The 23,164-nt window shown below is 49.6% G+C and overlaps 1 protein-coding gene and 1 pseudogene across 5 annotated transcripts; both read left to right on the top strand.

The window, feature by feature from the left end:
* Positions 1 to 907: 907 nt before the first annotated feature.
* LOC142374743 (inverted formin-2-like) lies at positions 908 to 21,599 on the top strand. Of its 5 annotated transcripts, none has more exons than XM_075458529.1 (24): positions 908 to 975; positions 4,020 to 4,081; positions 4,254 to 4,436; positions 6,921 to 7,182; positions 8,548 to 8,663; positions 8,782 to 8,941; positions 9,752 to 9,785; positions 9,904 to 10,045; positions 10,126 to 10,258; positions 10,355 to 11,023; positions 14,207 to 14,337; positions 14,425 to 14,486; positions 14,588 to 14,690; positions 16,028 to 16,113; positions 16,189 to 16,289; positions 16,375 to 16,445; positions 16,526 to 16,633; positions 17,219 to 17,289; positions 17,383 to 17,503; positions 17,583 to 17,747; positions 17,828 to 17,915; positions 19,224 to 19,346; positions 19,452 to 19,904; positions 21,413 to 21,599. In XM_075458529.1, the coding sequence occupies exons 3-24, from the start codon at positions 4,308 to 4,310 to the stop codon at positions 21,466 to 21,468; spliced, it is 3,384 nt and encodes a 1,127-aa protein (XP_075314644.1). In that variant the 5' UTR covers positions 908 to 975; positions 4,020 to 4,081; positions 4,254 to 4,307; the 3' UTR covers positions 21,469 to 21,599. The 5 variants fall into 5 exon arrangements, 4 of the variants coding, with proteins under 4 accessions (XP_075314644.1, XP_075314643.1, XP_075314645.1 ...); XM_075458528.1 differs by having other exon boundaries at positions 945 to 1,062; XM_075458530.1 differs by lacking the exons at positions 19,452 to 19,904; positions 21,413 to 21,599 and having other exon boundaries at positions 945 to 1,062; positions 19,210 to 19,325.
* LOC142375426 (general transcription factor II-I repeat domain-containing protein 2-like) lies at positions 11,031 to 14,282 on the top strand (annotated as a pseudogene).
* Positions 21,600 to 23,164: the final 1,565 nt, after the last annotated feature.

Here is a 23,164-nt window from a genome sequence, read left to right on the forward strand (position 1 = left end):
CCTGAGTCCAGAGGCCTGAGTCCAGGGGTCTGAGTCCAGGGGTCTGAGTCCAGAGGCCTGGGTCCAGAGGCCTGAATCCAGAGGCCTGAGTCCAGAGGTCTGAATCCAGAGGTCTGAATCCAGAGGTCTGAATCCAGAGGTCTGAATCCAGAGGCCTGAGTCCAGAGGCCTGAGTCCAGGGGTCTGAGTCCAGAGGCCTGAGTCCAGAGGCCTGAGTCCAGAGGTCTGAATCCAGAGGCCTGAGTCCAGAGGCCTGAGTCCAGAGGCCTGAATCCAGAGGCCTGAATCCAGGGGTCTGAGTCCAGGGGTCTGAGTCCAGAGGCCTGAATCCAGGGGTCTGAGTCCAGGGGCCTGAGTCCAGAGGCCTGAGTCCAGAGGCCTGAGTCCAGGGGTCTGAGTCCAGAGGCCTGAGTCCAGAGGCCTGAGTCCAGGGGTCTGATTTATTGGGATCATTACTTCATAAATTATGTTTTTCTTTATATATTCTTTAAATATTTTATCTGCCCGTCTGTAAGAACTCAGGAAAGTCCGTTTCTGCTCTGATGGGAGTATTTCTGCCTGTGGACTACAGCTGGAGCCTCATCTGGGCCACTTTAGGCAGCTCTGGCTTCTGGCTCAGTTCTGGCCCAGATGCTGGAGCCAGACTTTTATGATGTGGGTTACATGTGGGTCAGACCTTTCTGGGTACCGGTCCTCCTCTCGGTGTGTCTGTAGGTCAGAGATCTCATCGTTTGTTTGGGCTTTAACTCGTTTTTTACTCCTGGTTTATTGGTTCCTGGAAGGATTTCCTCATTTTCTGAGAGGAGCCTCTTAAAGTCGGAGCCCGGCCCCCCCCGTAGCCGCGCCCCTGGCCCTCATCCAGAGTTTCTTATCAGAGCCGGTGACCTCTGACCTCTGACCCCGCCCACCGCACGCGGACGTGTTCATCCACCGGAGAGACGCGCCGCGCGCCGCCGCCCCCTCGCGCTCACCACGGTAAGGATCCAACCGCCGCCCCGCTGGTTCCGACCGGTTCTGCTCGGTTCTGCTCGGTTCTGCTCGGTAAATTTAAAGTTTAAACAGGTACGAATTAATGCTGTTGATAAACTGTGAGTTTTTAGGAAAGTTTGATGTAGTTTTAGTTCATTTCGGGGCCGAACTACGTGTTTTAGTTCTGTCCGTTGGTCCAACCGCCGCTTTGACTCAGTTTAACCGTCCGAAAAACCTCAGATAAACAAACTGTGTGTTTCTGCCGTTAAATCCGGTGAGATTCACCGGGACCCTGGTGCGGCAGAGGAGGGGGTGTGTCCGGGCAGCGGGTCCCACACCTCCCGCTGATGGGTTCCAACGTTTCACAGAGTTCACTCTGTTTCTGTGTGATCGATCAGTCAGTCAGCTCATTGATCAGTCCATCAGCTCATTGATCAGTCCATCAGCTCATTGATCAGTCAATCAGCTCATTGATCAGTCAATCAGCTCATTGATCAGTCAGTCAGCTCATTGATCAGTCCATCAGCTCATTGATCAGTCAATCAGCTCATTGATCAATCAATCAGCTCATTGATCAGTCAGTCAGCTCATTGATCAGTCAATCAGCTCATTGATCAGTCAGTCAGCTCATTGATCAGTCAATCAGCTCATTGATCAGTCAGTCAGCTCATTGATCAGTCAGTCAGCTCATTGATCAGTCCATCAGCTCATTGATCAGTCAGTCAGCTCATTGATCAGTCAATCAGCTCATTGATCAGTCAGTCAGCTCATTGATCAGTCAATCAGCTCATTGATCAGTCAGTCAGCTCATTGATCAGTCCGTCAGCTCATTGATCAATCAGTCAGCTCATTGATCAATCAATCAGCTCATTGATCAGTCAGTCAGCTCATTGATCAGTCAATCAGCTCATTGATCAGTCAGTCAGCTCATTGATCAGTCAGTCAGCTCATTGATCAGTCCGTCAGCTCATTGATCAGTCAATCAGCTCATTGATCAGTCAGTCAGCTCATTGATCAGTCAATCAGCTCATTGATCAGTCCGTCAGCTCATTGATCAATCAATCAGCTCATTGATCAATCAATCAGCTCATTGATCAGTCCGTCAGCTCATTGATCAGTCCATCAGCTCATCGATCAGTCAGTCAGCTCATCGATCAGTCAGTCAGCTCATTGATCAGTCAATCAGCTCATTGATCAATCAATCAGCTCATTGATCAGTCCGTCAGCTCATTGATCAGTCAGTCAGCTCATTGATCAGTCAATCAGCTCATTGATCAATCAATCAGCTCATTGATCAGTCCGTCAGCTCATTGATCAGTCCATCAGCTCATCGATCAGTCCATCAGCTCATTGATCAGTCAGTCAGCTCATTGATCAGTCAGTCAGCTCATTGATCAGTCAATCAGCTCATTGATCAGTCCGTCAGCTCATTGATCAGTCCATCAGCTCATCGATCAGTCAGTCAGCTCATTGATCAGTCAGTCAGCTCATTGATCAGTCAGTCAGCTCATTGATCAGTCAATCAGCTCATTGATCAGTCAGTCAGCTCATTGATCAGTCAGTCAGCTCATTGATCAATCAATCAGCTCATTGATCAGTCAGTCAGCTCATTGATCAGTCAGTCAGCTCATTGATCAGTCAATCAGCTCATTGATCAGTCAGTCAGCTCATTGATCAGTCAGTCAGCTCATTGATCAATCAATCAGCTCATTGATCAGTCAGTCAGCTCATTGATCAATCAATCAGCTCATTGATCAGTCAGTCAGCTCATTGATCAGTCAGTCAGCTCATTGATCAATCAATCAGCTCATTGATCAGTCAATCAGCTCATTGATCAGTCAATCAGCTCATTGATCAGTTAATCAGCTCATTGATCAGTCAGTCAGCTCATTGATCAGTCAATCAGCTCATTGATCAGTCCATCAGCTCATTGATCAGTCAGTCAGCTCATTGATCAGTTAATCAGCTCATTGATCAGTCAATCAGCTCATTGATCAGTCAGTCAGCTCATTGATCAGTCAGTCAGCTCATTGATCAGTCAGTCAGCTCATTGATCAGTCCATCAGCTCATTGATCAGTCAGTCAGCTCATTGATCAGTCAGTCAGCTCATTGATCAGTCAATCAGCTCATTGATCAATCAGTCAGCTCATTGATCAGTCAGTCAGCTCATTGATCAGTCAGTCAGCTCATTGATAGACGCGGACTTTAGATCTTTTCTTCTTTTCTCCCATGGGCCAGTCCACCATGGATCAGTCCACCATGGGCCAGTCCACCATGGACCAGTCCACCATGGGCCAGTCCACCATGGACCAGTCCACCATGGGCCAGTCCACCATGGACCAGTCCACCATGGGCCAGTCCACCATGGACCAGTCCACCATGGGCCAGTCCACCATGGGCCAGTCCACCATGGACCAGTCCACCATGGATCAGTCCACCATGGACCAGTCCACCATGGGCCAGTCCACCATGGGCCAGTCCACCATGGACCAGTCCACCATGGATCAGTCCACCATGGGCCAGTCCACCATGGACCAGTCCACCATGGGCCAGTCCACCATGGACCAGTCCACCATGGATCAGTCCACCATGGGCCAGTCCACCATGGACCAGTCCACCATGGATCAGTCCACCATGGACCAGTCCACCATGGACCAGTCCACCATGGGCCAGTCCACCATGGGCCAGTCCACCATGGGCCAGTCCACCATGGGCCAGTCCACCATGGGCCAGTCCACCATGGGCCAGTCCACCATGGGCCAGTCCACCATGGACCACAGAGACACCAGTCAACCTGACAGCCTGTCTCTGGACGGTGGGAGGAAGCCGGAGAGAACCCACACAGACAGAACCAGCCGGGTTAGAACCAGGAACCTCCAACTGTCTGAAAATGAGTCCTAAACTTAAAATAGTTCCTTAGGAAACCTAAAATAGGCCCAAACTGTGGATCTGCTGCAGTTATCTCCAAGCATGCATATTATAGAATAATTCCTGTTAAATGTTCTGTGTTGAGCTGGTTTAAAACCTCAGATTTTCTGTTTGTTTACAGCAGAAACAAACTGAAGGGTGGAAACCAGCAGAGTTCAGCTCCCTGGAGTCCCCACAAAGACTGTAACTCACACACACACACACACACACACACACTCACACACACACCCTCTGGGTCACATGACGCAGTGACTCCACATCTGCTGATAACTGAAGGCTTCATTGTCTCTGACTGAACTCTGTATTCGGCTCAGAGACAAACTAAAACTTTAACATATGATGTCATTCCTTTCAGAGCTGAAGAAGTAACCGGGACCCTTTAGTCTCGTCTCTGCGGACTCCCGTCGTCATGGCGTCCCAAACCAAGTGGGGAGCGGTTAAGGAGCACGTGACCAGGCACGCCGCCGATGAGGCGGACGCCGCGCTGGAGGCGAATCTGGAGAACGCCGACCCTGAGCTGTGCATCCGTCTGCTGCAGGTACGGCTGATCCGGGTCCTGATCCGGGTCCTGATTGGGGTCCTGATCGGGGTCCTGATCCTGATCTGGGTCCTGATTGGGGTCCCGATCTGGGTCCCGATCTGGGTCCTGATCTGGGTCCTGATCTGGGTCCTGATCTGGGTCCTGATCCGAGTCCTGATCTGGGTCCTGATCTGGGTCCTGATCCGAGTCCTGATCTGGGTCCTGACTCTGGGTCCTGATCCGAGTCTTGATCTGGGTCCTGATCTGGGTCCTGATCCGAGTCTTGATCTGGGTCCTGATCTGGGTCCTGATCCGGGTCCTGATCTGGGTCCTGATCTGGGTCCTGATCCGAGTCCTGATCTGGGTCCTGACTCTGGGTCCTGATCCGAGTCCTGATCTGGGTCCTGACTCTGGGTCCTGATCCGAGTCTTGATCTGGGTCCTGATCTGGGTCCTGATTGGGGTCCTGATTGGGGTCCTGATCTGGGTCCTGATCCGAGTCCTGATCCGGGTCCTGATCCGGGTCCTGATCCGGGTCCTGATTGGGGTATGTTATGTGCTGCAAAAGGAGGGCGAGCAGAAGAAATTTTTTTTATTATTATTTATTAAAAACTTTGTTTTCCAAATTGCTGCATGGACATCCAGACTTATGTTGAGGGGCTGGTGCTGTGATCCTGAAGGGAAGGTAGGGGCATGAAGGCAGACCTCACTGGGACAACTCCCTGGAGAAATTATTCAACTTTATTAAATAAATATATTAAATATTATATTTATATCATTAATATTAATTTATCAAAATGTGGCATGTAAACCCCGACTTACGGTAGGGTAGGGGGTTAGGTTAGGGGGTTAGGGTTATGGTAGGATAGGGTAGGGGGTTAGAGTTGGGGTTAGGGTTGGGGGGTTAGGGGGTTGGGGTTATGGTAGGGTAGGGTAGGGGGTTAGGTTAGGGGGTAGGGTAGCAGGTTAGGTTAGGGGATAGGGTAGTGGGTTAGGTTAGTGGATAGGGTAGCAGGTTAGGTTAGGGGATAGGGTAGCGGGTTAGGTTAGTGGATAGGGTAGGGGGTTAGGTTAGGGGATAGGTTAGGGGGTAGGGTAGGGGGTTAGGTTAGGGGATAGGGTAGCAGGTTAGGTTAGGGGATAGGGTAGCAGGTTAGGTTAGGGGGATAGGGTAGGGGGTTAGGTTAGTGGATAGGGTAGGGGGTTAGGTTAGGGGATAGGGTAGTGGGTTAGGTTAGTGGATAGGGTAGGGGGTTAGGTTAGGGGATAGGGTAGGGGGTTAGGTTAGGGGATAGGGTAGCGGGTTAGGTTAGGGGATAGGGTAGGGGGTTAGGTTAGTGGATAGGGTAGGGGGTTAGGTTAGGGGATAGGGTAGGGGGTTAGGTTAGGGGATAGGGTAGCGGGTTAGGTTAGGGGATAGGGTAGGGGGTTAGGTTAGGGGATAGGGTAGGGGGTTAGGTTAGTGGATAGGGTAGGGGGTTAGGTTAGGGGATAGGGTAGGGGGTTAGGTTAGGGGATAGGGTAGCGGGTTAGGTTAGGGGATAGGGTAGCGGGTTAGGTTAGGGGATAGGGTAGCGGGTTAGGTTAGGGGATAGGGTAGCGGGTTAGGTTAGGGGGTTAGGTTAGGGGATAGGGTAGGGGGTTAGGTTAGGGGATAGGGTAGCGGGTTAGGTTAGGGGATAGGGTAGCGGGTTAGGTTAGGGGATAGGGTAGGGGGTTAGGTTAGGGGATAGGGTAGGGGGTTAGGGTAGGTTAGGGGATAGGGTAGGGGGTTAGGGTAGGTTAGTGGATAGGGTAGCAGGTTAGGGTAGGGGATAGGGTAGGGTAGGGGGTTAGGTTAGGGGATAGGGTAGCGAGTTAGGGTAGGGGATAGGGTAGCAGGTTAGGGTAGGGGGTTAGGTTAGGGGATAGGGTAGGGGGTTAGGTTAGGGGATAGGGTAGGGGGTTAGGTTAGGGGAAAGGGTAGCGGGTTAGGTTAGGGGATAGGGTAGTGGGTTAGGTTAGGGGATAGGGTAGGGGGTTAGGTTAGGGGATAGGGTAGCGGGTTAGGGTAGGGGATAGGGTAGCGGGTTAGGTTAGGGGATAGGGTAGCGGGTTAGGTTAGGGGATAGGGTAGCGGGTTAGGGTAGGGGATAGGGTAGCGGGTTAGGTTAGGGGATAGGGTAGCGGGTTAGGTTAGGGGATAGGGTAGCGGGTTAGATTAGGGGATAGGGTAGCGGGTTAGGTTAGGGGATAGGGTAGCGGGTTAGGTTAGGGGATAGGGTAGCGGGTTAGATTAGGGGATAGGGTAGCGGGTTAGGTTAGGGGATAGGGTAGGGGATAGGGTTAGGGAAAGATGAGTATCATTGTTCCCGCATTACCTTGTTAACTGAACGGTTCCAGCCACTTTACTCTAAATGTTGATAAGAGTAGAAGTTTGGAAGTTGGTGTAAAGCTGGTAAAGGGTGGAGCTGAGGTGGTTAAAGATGAAGCAGCTGAAGGATAATGACTGCGTCCCCTCCAGGTTCCCACGGTGGTCAACTACTCGGGCTTGCGGCGGCGGCTGGAGGCCAGCAGCGAGTCCTGGATGGTCCAGTTCCTGGAGCAGCGCGGCCTGGACCTGCTGATGGAGGCGCTGGAGCGTCTGTCGGGCCGCGGCTGCTCCCGCATCTCTGACGCTCTGCTGCAGCTGACCTGTGTGGAGTGCATCCGGGCTGTCATGAACTCGTCCTCGGGACTGATCTTCATCCTGGACAACGAGGGCTACGTCAGGACGCTGACCCTGGGTGGGTGGAGGCTGACCCTGGGTGGGTGGAGGCTGACCCTGGGTCGGTGGACGCTGACCCTGGGTGGGTGGAGGCTGACCCTGGGTGGGTGGAGGCTGACCCTGGGTCGGTGGAGGCTGACCCTGGGTGGGTGGAGGCTGAACCTGGGTGGGTGGAGGCTGACCCTGGGCTGACCCTGGGTGGGTGGAGGCTGACCCTGGGTGGGTGGACGCTGACCCTGGGTGGGTGGAGGCTGACCCTGGGTGGGTGGAGGCTGACCCTGGGCTGACCCTGGGTGGGTGGAGGCTGCTGCGGGGCACAGCCCCTCTGCCTCAGAAAGCCAGACCTGATGGTCCCGCAGGGTGGTGTCACCCAGGTTTGATCAGGACCTAGTCCGATGTGTTCTGGGTGGGACACAGCAGGTGGAGTCTGAACCAGCAGCTCTGTAGGTGTTTATCCACACCAAAGGGTTCTGTTCGGTTCTGCCAGGTTCCGTTAGGTCCACAGCTGCTGTTGGGGCGCTAACACCCGAGTGTTAAGCTGTGTTCGAAACAGCCTACTACATACTACATACTGCATACTACATATTACATACTACATACTACATACTGCATACTGCATACTACATACTCATCGATCAGACAGTATGCAGAGCGTTTACCCACAATGCATCTCGCTCCTGCCCGAGCCGAAATCAGCCGGCCTGAAGCTGATTTCCCTTAAGCTCTAAACTCTGTAAACTTTAGCAACATTTGAAACATTTTCAGGAGAGAAAGTAGTCGTTTAGATCCCCAACGTGTTGAAAACCTGACAAAATACCGGCTGTTTACAATTTTCTTCCCACGAATTCGGCGCTACTAAAGCTAGCCGCAGTGAGCAACGCACTTCCGGTTATTTTCACAAAATAAAATACCCGTTGCCTTTTATCATAGGGAAAGCCATTACCATACAATTGGTGCTTTTGTTTTGAAAACAGGAAGTGAACCTACCCTCGTTGTAGCTAGCTTGAAACTGCCGTTTTGACAGGAAATGACGATCGGCGACGTCAAGTTACGTTGCATCTTGGGTAGTTTGAGTATGAGTAGTAACCTCATGATGCATACCCAACATTTAGAGAATCTAGGATGCATCCGGGAACTTAAAAAAGTTAAAGTTGTATGTAAGTATGAGTAGTAGGAGAAGTATGCGGATTCGAACACAGCCTTTGTGAGGTCACACCTGGTCACATGTTTTAAGGGAGAGTCCTTTGTCCATTGTTAAAGGACTCGGTGTCCCGACCCGGTGCTGGTCCGGGTGTTCCAGTCCAGTGGTTTTTGGGTCTTTGGGGAATTCAAGTGTGTTCTGACCCTGTCTGGCTCCCTCTCTCTCTGTGCCCCCCCCCCCCAGCTCTGGACACATCCAACGTGATGGTGAAGATGCAGGTGTTCGAGCTGCTGGCGGCGCTGGCTCTGTTCGACCCGCAGGGATGTCACCTGACCCTGGACGCCTTGGACAGCTACAAGGTTCCTCCATCTTCACCTCCATCTTCACCTCCATCTTCACTTCCACCTTCACCTCCCTCCTCGGCCTCCTCTCAGGTCCAGCTTTGCTTCTTTTCTTTTCTGTCCTGTGTGTGTTCAGAGCCTGAAGAAGCAGCAGTACCGCTTCAGCGTGATCATGAGCGAGCTCCACGCCACCGACAGCATGCCCTACATGATGGCGCTGATGAGTGTGGTCAACGTGCTGGTCCTGGGTCAGGAGGACCTGCGGCGGCGGGTCCGACTGCGACACGAGTTCATCGGTACGACCTGACACTGACGCCACAGGCCTCAGACACACTGAGGGCCCATTGGGACCGGTATCTGTCTTATTGCTAACCTTGCTAACCTTGCTAACCTGCTAAACTTGCTAACCTTGCTAACCTGCTAATCTTGCTAACCTGCTAAACTTGCTAACCTTGCTAACCTGCTAATCTTGCTAACCTGCTAACCTGCTAACCTTGATAACCCTGCTAACCTACTAACCTGCTAACCTGCTAGACTTGCTAACCTTGCAAATCTGCTAACCTTGCTAACCTTGCAAATCTGCTAACCTTGCTAACCTGCTAATCTTGCTAACCTGCTAACCTTGCTAACCCTGCTAACCTTGCTAACCTACTAAACTTGCTAACCTTGCTAACCTGCTAATCTTGCTAATCTGCTAACCTTGCTAACCTGCTAAACTTACTAACCCTGCTAACCTACTAACCTGCTAACTTGCTAACCTTGCTAACCTGCTAACCCTGCTAACCTACTAACCTGCTAACCTTGCTAACGTTGCTAACCTTGCAAATCTGCTAACTTTGCCAACCTTGCAAATCTGCTAACCTTGCTAACTTGCTAACCTTGCGAATCTGCTAACCTTGCTAACCTGCTAACCTTGCTAACCTTGCTAACCTTGCTAACCTTGCTTACCTTACATCTGTCTTGCTGCCACAGGATGTTCAGAAGGTAGCTCTAAAACCCAACTCCCCCGTTTCAGTCCCTTTTAACGGTCCATGATGTTCGGGTCGGTTCTGTCCGCCCAGATTTGAGCAGCTGTGGAAGGTAACAACGGTTCTGTTGTGTTTCAGGACTGCAGCTGCTCCACCTGCTCCCCAGACTCAGGTACGCTACACACATTCACGGCCAGCCTTCGGTAAGCCTCCATCGGGTTGTGATGCGTCTCCGCCGGGTTGTGATGCGTCTCCGCCGGGTTGTGATGCGTCTCCGCCTCGTTCTCCAGGGAGACGGAGGACGTGGACCTGAACATCCAGTGTGACGCGTTCGAGGACTCGCTGACGGAGGACGAGGAGGAGATGGAGAGGCTGTACGGGGGGGTCGACATGAGCAGCCACCAGCAGGTGTTCAACTCTCTCTTCACCAAGGTGAGTCAGCAGGTCACCTGACCTCAGGGAGGTTTGTGGGCGGCGTCAGCTTCACGTGCACCTGTCCCACCTGCATCCAGGTGTCCAGCAGCCCGTCCTCCGCCCAGCTGCTGTCCATCCTCCAGGCCCTGCTGCTGGTGGATCCGGACAGAGCCGACATCTGGTCGGTTCTGGAGACGCTGACTGACCGAGCCACGCTGGCGGCCCAGGACGGTAAGTCTGGAGCAGAACCGGGTCCACCTGGTCCTCACCTGTCGTTGCTGTGACCAGGTGAGGAACCTGGATCTAACCACTCTGTCTGTTTTGCAGCTGAATCAGAGTCCAGTGACTCCCTGCTGGATAGGCTCCTCCCCCAGAAGGCTCTCTTGGCCAATCACAGAGTCAGAACCGTTGACAGGGCCGTGCAGACTCGATTACCGGACTGCCCTCCCGGCATGGGAGCTCCGCCCCCTCCCCCACCTTTACCTGGCATGGTAGCTCCGCCCCCTCCCCCACCCTTACCTGGCATGCCAGCTCCGCCCCCTCCCCCACCTTTACCTGGCATGGGAGCTCCGCCCCCTCCCCCACCTTTACCTGGCATGGGAGCTCCGCCCCCTCCCCCACCTTTACCTGGCATGGGAGCGCCGCCCCCTCCCCCACCTTTACCTGGCATGGGAGCGCCGCCCCCTGCCCCACCTTTACCTGGCATGGGAGCTCCGCCCCCTCCCCCACCTTTACCTGGCATGGGAGCTCCGCCCCCTCCCCCACCTTTACCTGGCATGGGAGCTCCGCCCCCTCCCCCACCTTTACCTGGCATGGGAGCTCCGCCCCCTCCCCCACCTTTACCTGGCATGGGAGCTGACATCATCACAGCGCAGGCAGTCCAGAGTTTGGGCAGCTCGTATTACAGCCCCGCCCCCCAGACAAGCCCCGCCCCCTGCCCCACCCTCAGAATGAAGAAGCTGAATTGGCAGAAGCTGCCGTCCAGAGTGGTTACAGGTGAGTGATGCCTCAGGTGTGGGACCGGGTCAGAACCAGGGCTGTGTTCCAAACCGGATACTTCTCCTACTACTCCTACTAACTTTCTGAGTTAGTATGCCAGTTTGAGTAAGGGAGAAGTTCCCGGATGCATACTAGATTCTCCTAAATGTTGGGTATGCATCATGAGGTTACTACTCATACTCAAACTACCCAAGATGCAACATAACGTGACGTCGCCGATCGTCATTTCCTGTCAAAACGGCAGTTTCAAGCTAGCTACAACGAGGGTAGGTTCACTTCCTGTTTTCAAAACAAAAGCACCAATTGTATCCTAATGGCTTTCCCTATGATAAAAGGCAACGGGTATTTTATTTTGTGAAAATAACAGGAAGTACGTTAGCTCCCTGCGGCTAGCTTTAGTAGCGCCGAATTCGTGGGAACAAAATGGTAAACAGCCGGTATTTTGTCAGGTTTTCAACACGTTGGGGATCTAAACGACTACTTTCTCGCCTGAAAATGTTTCAAATGTTGCTAAAGTTTACAGAGTTTAGAGCTTAAGGGAAATCAGCTTCAGGCCGGCTGATTTCAGCTCGGGCAGGAGCGAGATGCATTGTGGGTAAACGCTCTGCATACTGTCTGATCGATCAGTATGCAGTATGCGATATGTAGTATGCAGTATGCAGTATGGAAGTATGTAGTATGTAGTACACATATGTCAAAGTCAAGGCCCGCGGGCCAGATCCGGCCTGCGAATAAATTATCTATGGCCCTCTGGATGATATTTAATTACCGTTAGAACCGGCCCGCAGGCCACAGCCGCCCGCTGGCGTTTTGGAAGCACCAACACTACATCCCCCATAATGCAACGGTAGCCCGCGAAGTCACTGCAGCGCGAACAAGCGGCTTCATTATTCATCAGCAGTCAGCGTCAAAAATTTGCAAAACGTAAGGTGGACGCTGAGAACAGGGACTTTCAAGCCAGGTGGGAGGCAGAGTACCTGTTTACGGAGGTAAAAGGCAAACCTGTGTGGAGAAAGTGTGGCGGTCATGAAAGAATACAACCTAAGAAGGCACTATCAAACATCTCAGAAACACACAGTCAAAGATAAGAATATGGACACAAAGGCTACAGAAGGTGGAAGAATTAAAACGAGGCCTTAAGTCCAGGCAGGCTATGTTCACACATGCAAAATCACAAAGCGAGGCTGCTGTCAAGGCCAGCTTCATTGTGGCAAAAGAGGTCGCAAAATCAGCCCGGCCCTTTACAGAAGGAGAGTTTATCAAAAAGTGAATGCTTGAAGTTTGTGACGCAGTGTGCCCAGACAAAAGAGTTCTATTCTCAAACGTGAGCCTGAGCAGAAACACCGTTGCTGAACGTGTAGACCAGCTTTAAAGGGAAAAGATTTCATCGCATATTCTCTTGCTGTGGATGAGAGCACGGACACATCTGACATCGCCCAACTGTCAATTTTTGTCCGTGGAGTAGACTCCAGCCTGAGCATAACAGAAGAGTTTTTGGCATTACGTCCTATGTATGGCACAACCACAGGACAAGATCTTTATGAAGAGGTATCCAGATGTGTAAATGAGATGGGGCTGCCTTGGGAAAAACTTGTGGGATTAACCACAGACGGAGCACCCGCAATGTGTGGGCGCAGGAGTGGATTGGTGGCAAGGATGCGTGAGAGGATGCGGGAGGAAAAGGTCACAGATGAGCTGACAGCTCATCACTGCATCATACATCAGGAGTCATTGTGTGGCAAAGCCTTGAAAATGGAACATGTAATGAGCACCATAAAGCGAGCAGTTAACATCATCAGAGCCAAAGGTTTAAATCGCCGCCAGTTCAAGGCATTTCTGGGAGAGTTCGATACAGAGTATGGTGACTTACCGTATCACACAGAGGTGCGATGGCTAAGCCAGGGAAAGGTGCTGCAAAGATGTTTCGAGCTGCGTGAGGAGATCTGTATGTTCATGGAAAGCAAGGGCAAAGACACAACAGAGCTCCGAGATGAAACTTTCCTGTGTGAACTGGCGTTTCTCTGCGACATCACGAGCCATCTGAATGTGGTGAATCTGCAGCTGCAGGGACGGGGACGTGTCATCTCTGATCTGTACACAACAGTGAAGGCCTTTAAAACCAAGCTGAGTCTGTGGGAGATGCAGATGCGTAAAGAAAACTTGAGCCACTTTTCCAGCTGCCAGACCATGAAGGAGAAGCTCTCTACCGCTGTGTTCCCGAGTGCACAGTTCGCTGATAAACTCAACACACTTGCTGCCGACTTCCAACGCCGATTTGCTGACTTTGAAGCCCAAAAAAGCAGCTTTGAACTGCTCAGCAATCCCTTTGCAGTTGATGTGGAAAGCGCACCACCACAACTGCAAATGGACTTGATTGAGCTCCAGTGCAATGACACACTGAAAGTAAAATACGAGAGAGTGGGTGCTGCTGAGTTTGCACGTTTCATCCCCGACACAATGCCCCAGTTGCAGATCCCAGTTTGGCAGCACATACCTGTGTATACCTGCATACATCACACAGGAGCCGTCTTACCGACAATCACCTTCACTCAATCCTGAGGATTTCCTCAGCTCAGAGCCTAACCCCGAACATCGATGAACTGGTGCAGATGATGAGACACCACCAAGTATCAGGCTCCTCCTCAGACAAGTGAGCATCACAGAGCGTATTTTCAGTTTTTAATTCAGTTAAATTCTTACATTTGTTTCGACAAGACGTGATTTTTCTTTGAAGGAAGTTTTGTTTTGTCTCTGTGCCATAGATTTTGTATTTTATTTATTTATATTTATTTTTCAGTTGAATGGGCTCAGCGGAAATTGCAGATGCCATGAGAAAGAATACAACTGATTTGATCTATTTTTTTATTATACTATTTGAAAGCAGTTGTTGTTGTTGTTGTTGTTTTTAAATTGTTTTTAAAAACAATTCAATTTTTTGCTGTTTGCCTGTTGAAAATGTTTATATAAATGTTTAATGTGCAATCATTTCAATATGTTCTAATAAACATTGAACCAGTCCGGCCCTCGGCTTGAAACAAATTTGGTTTTTTTTGGCCCTCTGTGTATTTGACTTTGACACCCCTGATGTAGTAGGAAGTAGGAAGTATGCAGTATGAAGTAGGCGGTTTCAAACACAGCCCAGGACCCCAGCTGACCCCAGCTGACCCCGTCTGTCCGCAGATCATCAGTCTCTGTGGACGTCGCCGTCCTCGGGCTCGGTGGAACCGGATTACTGCAGCATCGAGCAGCTGTTCAGCCTCCCTGCAGCTGAGACCAAGACCAGAACCACAGCCAAACCTGAGCCCAAAGAGGTGCCTTTAAGCATCCAATCAGAACCATGAATCCAGTTGTCCCCCTGTGTCCTCCGGCCCGGTCTCAGTGTGTCTTTGTCTCGGCAGATTTCCTTCATCGACTCCAAGAAAAGCCTCAACCTGAACATCTTCCTCAAGCAGTTTAGATGGTGAACCTTCAGCCAATAGCAGCGCAGCTGTGCAGTGACATCGCCTGTCTTACAGCTGTCTCTGTTGTACCTGTCCCTCACCTGTCCCGTCTCACCTGCAGCTCCCATGAGGACTTTGTGTCTCTAATCGTGAAAGGAGACCGAACCAAGTTTGACGTGGAAGTCCTGAAACAGCTGATCAAACTGCTCCCAGAGAAACACGAGGTCAGAGTACACCTGTCCCTCACCTGTCCCTCACCTGTCTCTCACCTGTCCCTCACCTGTCCCTCACCTGTCCCACACCTGTCCCACACCTGTCCCTCACCTGTCTCTCACCTGTCCCTCACCTGTCCCACACCTGTCCCACACCTGTCCCTCACCTGTCCCACACCTGTCCCACACCTGTCCCTCACCTGTCCCTCACCTGTCCCACACCTGTCCCACACCTGTCCCTCACCTGTCTCTCACCTGTCCCTCACCTGTCCCACACCTGTCCCACACCTGTCCCTCACCTGTCCCACACCTGTCCCACACCTGTCCCTCACCTGTCTCTCACCTGTCCCTCACCTGTCCCTCACCTGTCCCACACCTGTCCCTCACCTGTCTCTCACCTGTCCCTCACCTGTCCCACACCTGTCCCTCACCTGTCCCTCACCTGTCCCACACCTGTCCCACACCTGTCCCTCACCTGTCCCTCACCTATCCCACACCTGTCCCTCACCCGTCTCTCACCTGTCCCACACCTGTCCCACACCTGTCCCACACCTGTCCCTCACCTGTCCCACACCTGTCCCTCACCTGTCCCTCACCTGTCCCACACCTGTCCCACACCTGTCCCACACCTGTCCCTCACCTGTCCCACACCTGTCTCTCACCTGTCCCACACCTGTCCCACACCTGTCCCACACCTGTCTCTCACCTCTCCCACACTTGTCCCTCTTTTCTCTCACACTTGTCCCACACCTGTCCATCTTTTCTCCCACACTTGTCCCACACCTGTCCCTCACCTGTCCCTCACCTGTCCCACACTTGTCCCTCTTTTCTCCCACACTTGTCCCACACCTGTCCATCTTTTCTCCCACACTTGTCCCACACCTGTCCCTCACCTGTCCCTCACCTGTCCCACACTTGTCCCTCTTTTCTCCCACACTTGTCCCACACCTGTCCATCTTTTCTCCCACACTTGTCCCACACCTGTCCCTCACCTGTCCCTCACCTGTCCCACACTTGTCCCTCTTTTCTCCCACACTTGTCCCACACCTGTCCATCTTTTCTCCCACACTTGTCCCACACCTGTCCCTCACCTGTCCCACACTTGTCCCTCTTTTCTCCCACACTTGTCCCACACCTGTCCATCTTTTCTCCCACACTTGTCCCACACCTGTCCATCTTTTCTCCCACACTTGTCCCACACCTGTCCCTCTTTTCTCCCACACTTGTCCCACACCTGTCCATATTTTCTCCCACACCTGTCCCACACCTGTCCCTCACCTCTCTTTCTTTATGTGCCTTACCTGCCCTTCAGCACCTGTCCTCTGTCTGTCTCACCTTTTCTTCCTCAGGTAGAGAACCTGAAGTCTCACCAGGAAGACAGAGACAAGATGGCGTCAGTGGACCGGTTCTACCTGCTGCTGCTGGAGGTCCCCAGGTGTGAGACCACCTGCTGCTCACCTGAAACACACCTGCCTGCTGAAGGTGCTCATTGGCTGTGTGTGTGTTGTAGTTATGGACTGAGGATGGAGTGCATGTTGCTGTGTGAGGAGAGCAGCTGCATGTTGGACAGCCTGAAGCCCCGAGCTGAGCTGCTGGACCGAGCCTGCCAGAGTCTGTATACACAAACCGTTCACCACAGGTGCACCGTGAGGTCAGGTGAGGTCAGGTGAGGTCAGCTGACATGTTGTGTCTGCAGGTGTGAGGGACAGCGGTCGGCTGCCCAGCTTCTGTAAGCTCATCCTCAGCGTTGGAAACTTTCTCAACTATGTGAGGATCTCTGATTATAAATCCATCCATGGTTTCAAACGGTGGGACGTCATCAGTGACGATGTGCTGCGTGGTTTCAGGGGACTCACACCGGGAACGCCGAAGGCTTTAAGCTCAGCACTCTGCTCAAACTGACAGAAACCAAAGCCAATAAGTCCAGGATCACGCTGCTGCACCACATCCTGGAGGTAGGAGGCGCTCAGGCTGCCAGTGTTGGACAGAGAGGCTGCACAGCTGACCCCAACCCGTCTGTGACCCCAACCCGTCTGTGTGACCCCAACCCGTCTGTGTGACCCCAACCCGTCTGTGACCCCAACCCGTCTGTGACCCCAACCCGTCTGTGACCCCAACCCGTCTGTGACCCCAACCCGTCTGTGACCCCAACCCCGTCTGTGACCTTCACCCTGTCTGTGTGACCTTCACCCCGTCTGTGACCTTCACCCTGTCTGTGTGACCTTCACCCCGTCTGTGTAACCTTCACCCTGTCTGTGTGACCTTCACCCTGTCTGTGTGACCTTCACCCCGTCTGTGTGACCTTCACCCCGTCTGTGTGACCTTCACCCCCTCTGTGTGACCTTCACCCCGTCTTTGTGACCTTCACCCTGTCTGTGTGACCTTCACCCTGTCTCTGTGACCTTCACCCTGTCTGTGTGACCTTCACCCTGTCTGTGTGACCTTCACCGTGACCTTCACCCTGTCTGTGTGACCTTCACCCTGTCTGTGTGACCTTCACCCCGTCTGTGTGACCTTCACCCTGTGTCTGTGACCTTCAGGAGGTGGAGGAGAACCATTCCGACCTGCTGAACCTGCCTGATGACCTGCAGATCTGTGAGAAGGCTGCTGGGTAAACAGAACCCCTCAGATCAGCTGATGAGATGATAAATGAAACGTGACAGGAAGCTGAAGGTCGTCAGGTGTGTCTCTGGTTCCTCTGCAGGGTCAACATGGAGTCCATCCAGTCTGAGTCCAACTCCCTGATCCACCGGCTGAAGAACTGTGAGAAGAAGGTTTCTTCCTCCTCTGAGGACATCAGAGAGCAGTACCTGGTGGCCATCCAGGTGAACGCGCCCCCCGCAGGACACCTCAGACACCTGCAGCTGTGCGTTTACCTCTTCTTCTTCTGTGGTGCGTCCCCAGGAGAGCCTGCAGGCGTGTGAGCAGCTGCGGCAGGTGATGTCTTCGGTGGAGGAGAAGAGGCGCGACCTGGCCGAGTACCTGTGTGAGGACGGCGGCAGATTCTCCCTCGATGAGCTCTTCGGCACCATCAGGACCTTCAGGGGCCTGTTCCTGCGAGCCCTGAAGGTCGGCAGCCAATCAGAGAGCTCTGAGCTGTGATGTCATGAGAGTCACGCTGCTCACACATGTGATCTGTCGTCCGCCAGGAGAATGAGAGTCGCAGAGAGCTGGAGAAGAGGAGGAAGAAACAGGAAGAGGAGAAGAAGCTGAGAGGAAACGCCACCAACAAGATCAGTGAGTCGAACTCTGCAATTCCACCTTAAAACAAGATCAGTGAGTCCAACTCTGCAATTCCACCTTAAAACAAGATCAGTGAGTCCAACTCTGCAATTCCACCTTAAAACGAGATCAGTGAGTCAAACTCTGCAACTCCACCTTAAAACGAGATCAGTGAGTCAAACTCTGCGATTCCACCTTAAAACAAGATCAGTGAGTCAAACTCTGCAATTCCACCTTAAATACAGCCTGCAGGAGGGCAGGTCATGTGACTGCAGGAGCCGATGACCATAGATATGTATAGAACCATAGATATGTATAGAATCATAGATATGTATAGAACCATATCTATGGTTCTATACATATCTATGGTTCTATACATATCTATGGTTCTATACATATCTATGGTTCTATACATATCTATGGTTCTACACATATCTATGGTTCTATACATATCTATGGTTCTATACATATCTATGGTTCTATACATATCTATGGTTCTATACATATCTATGGTTCTACACATATCTATGGTTCTACACATATCTATGGTTCTATACATATCTATGATTCTATACATATCTATGATTCTATACATATCTATGGTTCTATACATATCTATGATTCTATACATATCTATGGTTCTACACATATCTATGGTTCTACACATATCTATGGTTCTATACATATCTATGGTTCTATACATATCTATGGTTCTATACATATCTATGGTTCTATACATATCTATGATTCTATACATATCTATGGTTCTGTACATATCTATGATTCTATACATATCTATGATTCTATACATATCTATGATTCTATACATATCTATGGTTCTACACATATCTATGATTCTATACATATCTATGGTTCTACACATATCTATGGTTCTACACATATCTATGATTCTATACACATCTATGGTTCTATACATATCTATGATTCTATACATATCTATGGTTCTACACATATCTATGGTTCTATACATATCTATGATTCTACACATATCTATGGTTCTATACATATCTATGGTTCTATACATATCTATGGTTCTATACATATCTATGGTTCTACACATATCTATGGTTCTACACATATCTATGGTTCTATACATATCTATGATTCTATACATATCTATGATTCTATACATATCTATGGTTCTATACATATCTATGATTCTATACATATCTATGATTCTATACATATCTATGATTCTATACATATCTATGGTTCTACACATATCTATGATTCTACAAATATCTATGCCGATGACTAACAGGAAGTCACCGGGTCATGTGACTAACAGGAAGTCTTCTCCAGTCAGGAGGCAGCTGAGCAGAAAGGACGAAGGCTGCATCATCGACAGCCTGCTGGCTGAGATCAGGGGGGGCTACAGCCTGAAGAAGACCAGAACCCGAGTTCAGCGGGCCAGCAGAGTCCAGGGTGAGGACAGTGGGGGACCGTGGTGGACCCAGCTGGACCCAGGTGGGCTCAGATGTTCGGTTCTGCTGGCTTCCCGTCTGACTGTGTCCCTGTTTCTGTCCGCAGACCGTCCTGTCCTCACACGGAGGTCAAAGGCCGTGGACACACCTGACTCTGCAGTTTCCAGCCAATCACAGAAGCCCCCAGAGACGGCCCAGATCTCCACAGAACCACCCCCCAAAACAAGACCAGAACCGGGCTCCAGAGCTCTGTCAGAGACCCAGAATCCAGGTGAACCCTCCACCTCTGCAGCCCACACCGAGGTGGCCCACAGCCAGACTGGAGTCCAGGACCCTGAGGCGGGCTCTGGTTCTGGGCCAGAGACCAGAGCTGCAGCAGGACCAGAGGAGGACCAACTCAGCTCAGAGGATCCAGACAACATGGACTTTCACAGTCTGAGCGGAACCGAGGAGTCCGAGTTTGAGGAGATCTCCTCGTTAGAGGTCAGAAGAACCAAACAGAACCAGGCTGGTTCTGGTCCAGACCGAGCATCAAATACGTCCAGGATCACTCCAGAAGGTACTGTAACAGCTTTCTGGGTTTGAGTTTCCCCTTCAGTTTATTTAAATAGAATCACAACAAATATCATCTCAGGACGCTTCAATTACAGAGTCCCACAATCCAATAACTCCAATAACTCCAATAACTCCAATAACTCCCATAATCCAATAACTCCAATAAAACCAATAAAACCAATAACTCCAATAAAACCAATAAATCCAATAAATCCAATAAAACCAATAACTCCAATAACTCCAATAAAACCAATAACTCCAATAACTCCCATAATCCAATAACTCCAATAAAACCAATAACTCCAATAAAACCAATAAATCCAATAAATCCAATAAATCCAATAACTCCAATAAAACCAATAACTCCAATAAAACCAATAAATCCAATAAAACCAATAAATCCAATAAATCCAATAAAACCAATAACTCCAATAACTCCAATAAAACCAATAACTCCAATAACTCCCATAATCCAATAACTCCAATAAAACCAATAACTCCAATAAAACCAATAACTCCAATAACTCCCATAATCCAATAACTCCAATAAAACCAATAAAACCAATAACTCCAATAAAACCAATAAATCCAATAAATCCAATAAAACCAATAACTCCAATAACTCCAATAAATCCAATAACTCCAATAACTCCAATAACTCCAATAAATCCAATAAAACCAATAAAACCAATAACTCCAATAACTCCAATAACTCCAATAAAACCAATAACTCCAATAAAACCAATAACTCTAATAAATCCAATAAAACCAATAACTCCAATAAATCCAATAAAACCAATAAAACCAATAACTCTAATAAATCCAATAAAACAAATAACTCCAATAAATCCAATAACTCCAATAAAACCAATAACTCCAATAAAACCAATAACTAAAATAACTCCAATAAAACCAATAACTAAAATAACTCCAATAAAACCAATAACTAAAATAACTCCAATAAAACCAATAACTAAAATAACTCCAATAAATCCAATAAATCCAATAAATCCAATAACTCCAATAAATCCAATAACTCCAATAAAACCAATAACTCCAATAAAACCAATAACTCCAATAACTCCAATAAAACCAATAAATCCAATAAAACCAATAAATCCAATAACTCCAATAAAACCAATAAATCCAATAACTCCAATAACTCCAATAAAACCAATAACTCCAATAAATCCAATAACTCCAATAACTCCAATAAATCCAATAACTCCAATAAAACCAATAAATCCAATAACTCCAATAAATCCAATAAATCCAATAACTCCAATAACTCCAATAACTCTAATAAATCCAATAACTCCAATAAATCCAATAAAACCAATAAATCCAATGAATCCAATAAAACCAATAACTCCAATAACTCCAATAAAACCAATAACTCCTGATAACTCCTCCAATAACTTTCTGAGCCCGGTCTGAACATCAGGGAGATCGATAATGATGTCACGCCTCTCTGTCCCAAACTGACCAATCAGAGTGTCTCTTTCTCTGCAGGAGCCGGCGGTCGGGCCAAACGCTCCCGACCAAAGAAAGGATGTTTCCTGCACTGAGAAAACACCTCAGAAACTGTTCCGATCCGATCCGCTGGGTCCAATCCGGAGCCAGCAGCTGGTTCTGGTTCCTCCCGTGTTCGGCTGTTATGTTCAGATTTTCTGCTGGTTCTGTGAGAATAAACGTCTGGTTCTGGAACCATAAGCTGTCTGCAGCGTCTCATTTAGGATGTAAAAGAATCTCCTTCAGAGATAAACGTGTGCACGGCGGCGCCATCCATAGACTGCAGATACAGGAGCCGATCCGGGCCAAAGTTCTGGCTGAGGCCGGACAGACGGGCCAAAGTTCTGGCTCAGGCCGGACAGACGGGCCAAAGTTCTGGCACAGGCCGGACAGACGGGCCAAAGTTCTGGCACAGGCCGGACAGACGGGCCAAAGTTCTGGCACAGGCCGGACAGACGGGCCAAAGTTCTGGCTCAGGCCGGACAGACGGGCCAACAGACGGATTATGAAACTCACACCGTACATACAAATACATGACTACGGTGTCTGAAAAAGGACAAATGTCATGATGGGATCCTGTTGAAACTAGAAAGAAACCACAAGAAATGGTCCAAATATTGTTTAAATTTTTTTTTGTTCTACGGTTCTGATCAATAAACTCATCGCTGCCCTCATAATCATGTAGAGATGGTTCTTAAAGAGCCAAAGGTCCAATGAAATGGTTCCTAAAGAACCAAAGGTCCAATGAAATGGTTCCTGAAGAACAAAAGGTCCAATGAAATGGTTCCTAAAGAGCCAAAAGGTCCAATGAAATGGTTCTTAAAGAGCCAAAAGGTCCAAGAGATGGTTCCTAAAGAACAAAAGGTCCAAGAGATGGCTCCTAAAGAGCAAAAAGTCCAAGAGATGGTTCCTAATGAGCAAAAGGTCCAAGAGATGGCTCCTAAAGAGCAAAAGGTCCAAGAGATGGTTCCTAAAGAGCAAAAGGTCCAAGAGATGGTTCCTAAAGAGCAAAAGGTCCAAGAGATGGTTCCTAATGAACAAAAGGTCCAAGAGATGGTTCCTAAAGAACCAAAGGTCCAATGAAATGGTTCCTAAAGAACCAAAGGTCCAAGAGATGGTTCCTAATGAACAAAAGGTCCAAGAGATGGTTCCTAAAGAACCAAAGGTCCAAGAGATGGTTCCTAATGAGCAAAAGGTCCAAGAGATGGTTCCTAATGAGCAAAAGGTCCAAGAGATGGTTCCTAATGAGCAAAAGGTCCAAGAGATGGTTCCTAAAGAGCCAAATGTCCAATGAAATGGTTCCTAATGAACAGAAGGTCCAAGAGATGGTTCCTAATGAACAAAAGGTCCAAGAGATGGTTCCTAAAGAACCAAAGGTCCAATGAAATGGTTCCTAAAGAACCAAAGGTCCAAGAGATGGTTCCTAATGAACAAAAGGTCCAAGAGATGGTTCCTAAAGAACCAAAGGTCCAAGAGATGGTTCCTAATGAGCAAAAGGTCCAAGAGATGGTTCCTAATGAGCAAAAGGTCCAAGAGATGGTTCCTAATTAGCAAAAGGTCCAAGAGATGGTTCCTAAAGAACCAAATGTCCAATGAAATGGTTCCTAAAGAACCAAAGGTCCAAAGAAATGGTTCCTAAAGAAACAAAAGCCGCTTTCGGACTGTAGGAACCTTTGGCAGTTCTAATAACCTTTTAATCCGCGGGGCCGTTTTCTCCCGCATTCGGACATACAGGAACTCGGGGCTTTCTCC

The sequence above is a fragment of the Odontesthes bonariensis genome, chromosome 24 (genome assembly GCF_027942865.1).
Source record: "Odontesthes bonariensis isolate fOdoBon6 chromosome 24, fOdoBon6.hap1, whole genome shotgun sequence".
Classification (NCBI taxonomy): Eukaryota; Metazoa; Chordata; class Actinopteri; order Atheriniformes; family Atherinopsidae; genus Odontesthes; species Odontesthes bonariensis.